The 4,764-nt window shown below is 34.7% G+C and overlaps 1 protein-coding gene across 1 annotated transcript in view; it reads left to right on the top strand.

The window, feature by feature from the left end:
- The first annotated feature begins 3,492 nt into the window (after positions 1–3,492).
- Positions 3,493–4,764, top strand: part of kti12 (KTI12 chromatin associated homolog) — a 6,522-nt gene continuing 5,250 nt past the window's right edge. The window contains exons 1-2 of the mRNA XM_015030320.1: positions 3,493–3,735; positions 4,570–4,621. Of these exons, the coding sequence (XP_014885806.1) occupies positions 3,585–3,735; positions 4,570–4,621 (203 nt within the window). The 5' untranslated portion in view covers positions 3,493–3,584. The remainder of the gene's footprint in view (positions 3,736–4,569; positions 4,622–4,764) is intronic.

The following is a 4,764-nucleotide window of genomic DNA, read 5'->3' as shown; positions in this document are numbered from 1 at the left end:
CGCTCTTCCAGTCTTTGCAAGTTTTCTTTTCCCCATCGTCTTTTTTTTTTTTTTTTTTTTTTTTCTCTTTTTGCGTTCAGTAGTGACTGTAATCAACATTCAGTGGCTTGCAGTGTCCCCAAAGACTCACCTACATTCAAAATAACTTATTTCTGAAATCTAAAGTTCAGATTGAGGTGTAGCTTGGTTTTTGTGTATCTGCATGCCTGTCTGTGTTCAGGTTACACATTTACATCCTCACATCCTTCACATTATCCCCAAAACATGTTAATTGGTAACTAAATTCAACCCTGTATGCACATTCACAATTTACTAATGGAATGTGCATGTGTGTGTGTTTTTTTAAGTTAAACCTGTAATGGACAGCCTTGTCCATCTGTCCGCTTGAATTCTTGTCCCATGAAAGCTAGAAAATACTCCATGCTTTATATATTGATTTGATGCTGAAGCATATGTTTGGCTCATAAGACTTTAGTTATTTTTAATAGATGGGGGTACAAAGCTTTGGGGCCTTTTTCATTTTTGTCATTTTAAAAGAGTGCAGTATATTTAGGCAAATCCATATTTTTATTTGTATTTTTTTTTTATAAAGAACAGTATTGTCATTATTCACTAAAGTAAATTTACTTTGCATGTTAGTAATATGTTAATCTTACTTTTCACATAAAACAACGCTCATCTTTACTTTTAAACGTGTTTTCAAAGCCCATCTCATCAGGATGCTCAGGAATATGTTTAAAAGTCAAGTCTCTACGGTGTTCACAAATGCAATAGATGGTAATGTGATAAAGCTAAAATTTACTTTTGAATGCCACAAACAAGTAGGATTATTGTTGATTTATTGTAACATAAAACATTTGAATTTAGCTGTGCTTTAATTGTAGTACTCGCACCATTTTCGTAGCTACAAAAAGACAGAACAACAGTATTTTTAAGACCACAAATATAAACAAAAGGCTATTAAAGTTGAGTTTTATTTTTTACTTGTTGAAATTCCTAAAGGTTTAAAAAAAGAAAAAGATCTGTATCATCCGGTTGGCAGTGGGCATAAAAAGCTTGATTGGTGCATCTCAGTTTTAAAATGCCCATGTCTTTATGTTATTGGTTAAATATGTGTCGGTCATCCCAAATTTGACTTTTCTTTTGTGTGTCGCGTGTGAGGAGGAGACATTGAGGTATTACAGTTTTGCTGCAGCACTATTGAAAATACCTCAAATCACCAGAAGTGTATCTTTTCAGCAAGTTAATGTCAGTGTTTGTTTCAAGTCAGGGTACACGGTTTCGGATAATCCAGAGAAGATGCGAGTGTGAGCTTTGGTGTTACATCTAGGATACTGTTTTCCAAAATCCCAACCTGTGGACGCAATTGAATGCAGAATTATGTCGGGAGAAAACTAACTCGTGGATCTGTGATCATGAAGGAATTTTGTTGTCTGATTTGTGCAGCAGTGCTTCTTGTTTCGTGTTGTCCACATGACGGTTCCTACCTCCACTATTAAATGGCAGTGATTGTTAAATGATCCGAGGCTTTGGCAGGTTGAAGTTAATCTCAGTGCAATGTAAGCAATTATATTTTTAGAACTTGTATCCTCCCATGTTAATAAATTTTATAAATTATTTTGGGAATATTTAGGTTTAACGGTCATATTGACTTGATAAACAGGTGAACTTTTCTATTATAGTGCTCAAAATCACACCACAGCAGTTTATCTGCTTGCAGGTGGGAAGGGTTAACTGTTCACAACTTAGCTTTTTATAACATTCAGTAAAACACATTTGTACTTTTGATACAGTGTAGAAAGCGGACTTGTATAGAGAAAAAGAAGTGTGTACATACAGTAATGAGTGAAACCTGGATTCACAGCATCCTTCGAAGCCATTACATCTGTTCAGCATGCAGTGGCCTACATGCCTTGCTGTTACGTTTACATGAAGTACTTACAAATAAACAGGTGCATTTAATGAAACATCTGCTCCGTCTTGTGTTTTTTGCAGCATTAAACATTTGTATTTGGGTGACGCTGGCATTTAAAAGTGACGGGTCATACTTCACACAAGTCACCCAAATGAGCAGTGTCCAGCCAATAAGCAACAACCACTAGAGGATGACCTCATGCTCTCAGAAAATCAAGCCCAGCCCATCTTGGTATAAAAAGCTCTTCTTGTATTTGGAGAGCTGCAAATATTTTTTTTTTTAATTAAGACAGCAAAGGGAGAAGCAAGATGCCAGCAATCTGCAGAGGGGGATTTTTGTCTTCTTTCATCCTTATCTCCTATATCGCGATGACAACCTCGGTGATGCTTGATTTAACCGAACTGAAAAACAAAGTATCCCAGCTCAAGGTGAATCCCAGAGGAAATCTCTGGGCAACAGGTAAGAACATTTTAAAACTGCTGAAAAATGTAATTTTGTCTCAATAGAGGCAGTTTTAATTGGGAGTCTGCATTTTTCTTTTTTTATTATTATAGGCCATTTCATGGGAAAGAAAAGTGTGGATAGCTCCTTACTGGAAAGTGTCTTTGAGAATGTCGATGTTCCATCTGAAGACAGAGATGTGAATCCTGTGGCAAGAGTGGAAGATGTGCAGGCACTGATCACCAAGATGTTGAGGGCCGCTCGGCAAACAAGAAAACACACACTGGAAATGTTAGCCTGACTTTATCATATTATTGTTTACTGTTAATTCATTGTATCATTTAAATCACTGTAAGTTTTATTGATTGGAAATATTTTTATTACTACTACTTATCGTCAGTACTGTCCTTCTCACTATTGTTATGTTGCTTTTTTGTAATGCTTTTATAATAATTCTTTAATTATAATTAAATTAATTGTAATTAAATTAATTTGATTATAATCAAATTATTATTTCATTTAATTATAATTTAATTTTACAATTATTTTATAATGATTATTTAGTACTTTTTTCACATCTAAAGGTTACAATTACTAGTATTATTTTGCTGTTTTTACAAAAAAAAATTCTAGTGGATATTTTTATTACCACAATTATTACCATACTACAGCACTACTTTTATATCGTTGTTTTGGCTATTTTATTATAATTAATATTTAACATGAAGTTATATCTTATTACTAATATCTTCATTTTATTTGCTATTATTACAGTTACTGCACTATCTCACAATATATATATATTTTTGTCTTAATATAGAGAAAGAGGAGATCCAGCTTGAAGAAACCAACCTCTTACCTGCAACAATACGAGCACCAACTGATGAAGATCATAGATCTATTATTTTTGTCAAGTAAAAAAAAAAGACTGTAATCTAAGCAAGGTGTTGTTTTTTTTTCTTGTAATATTTATTACGTTCCATTCGTCTTTGTGTTTGTTATTCAAAATATACCTGTTTCCTTCTTAACATGCTGTATATTTCTGTTTCAATAAAAAGTGCAAAGAAGTTGTATGTAATGTGTGTCATATTAATGTTTTTTTTTTTAATAATGGGTGGCTTTGGGTGTTTTGGCGCCCCCTTTCGGTATGTCTGCTAATCATATCCGGGTGACAGAGCTGAGCATCAACGTGCTGGTCCCCATGTTACTAAACTAACCAGCAGCAGTTATGCCTTTAGTAGTAATGTGCGGATACCCGTGTAGTGGTAAAACACGGAGGGCAGAAGAACTGAAGGCGCATTTTGAAGAGACCACCGACCGACAGGTTCACATAGTCGGAGACCGAGCTCTGGGCGTTGATAGAAACAGTGTTTATGCAGGCAAGTTCGGCTAGCTTCGTTCCCATTCACTATTGTTCGGTGCTGTTCGCTTTCTCTGAACTTTCCGACGCGCTGGCAAATCGTCTTAAAAGTTATTGGCGTCATACTTTGGCTTTATCCCACTCTGTTAAATTGTTTGCGACCCGGGCATGTTTTATTCGAGTGCCAGGATACAGTGGCATGTAAATGCTTGATCCGGGTTTTTAAATATAATCGCGTCTCAGCTGGTGGGAAATTAGCGAAAAAATTGATCTGAAACCTGATTCACACATATGCAGACATGGTGTGTTACAATTTTTCTACCTGGCTCCCCTGTGCTAATTTAACCAATAGCCCTTAATCCTTTATCTTTATTATAAAAGTTTAGGGTATATAGCGCAAACTAAGTCATAAATCATATTTCTGAAATATCATAACATTTTATTTCTCACAATCCACCTTCTGTAATGTGACTTTTTTTTACATTGAGCTAATTCAAAAATATTTTCATTGTTTGATCCCAAATCAGACTCACGAATTGATTTATTAGTAATATTTTAGGTGTATAAAGAAAATAGAACATTTGTTGAAGGTGGAACAAAGATATGTAAGTTCTATGTTTTATATGGTGCTTATGCATCCCCCTTTCATGCCACCTTTCTGCCCATATGGTTTACATCAAAAATAGCCAATCCTGAAGACTTCTTGTACAGCTACTTTGACTACTAAGAATAACAAAAAACATAATGTAGTAAAACACAGCAGTGAATATATGGTTAACTTTGTGGAGCACTGAAGTCGGATGGTTAGTGTTATAGTGAATTGTTATGGATTAAACTTGCAGTTTTGTTGCAGATTCCCAAAAAGAGAAGGATACAAGAGCATCTCTAAAAGCTGAAGTAGAGAGGTAGGTTTACCCTCACCTCTCTTCCACCACATGCAGGCTGTTACAAGACGTTCTTTAAAATTTTCCTTTTTTTTTTTTTTTTTTTTTTTTTTCCACACTTTTTTTGTATTTTTTTTAGAAATTAACAATATGAACCACATTTT

Source organism: Poecilia latipinna, unplaced genomic scaffold, assembly GCF_001443285.1.
Source record: "Poecilia latipinna isolate Pla-1442-1.1 unplaced genomic scaffold, P_latipinna-1.0 Scaffold178, whole genome shotgun sequence".
NCBI lineage: Eukaryota > Metazoa > Chordata > Actinopteri > Cyprinodontiformes > Poeciliidae > Poecilia > Poecilia latipinna.
This window is presented reverse-complemented; position numbering and strand designations above follow the sequence as displayed.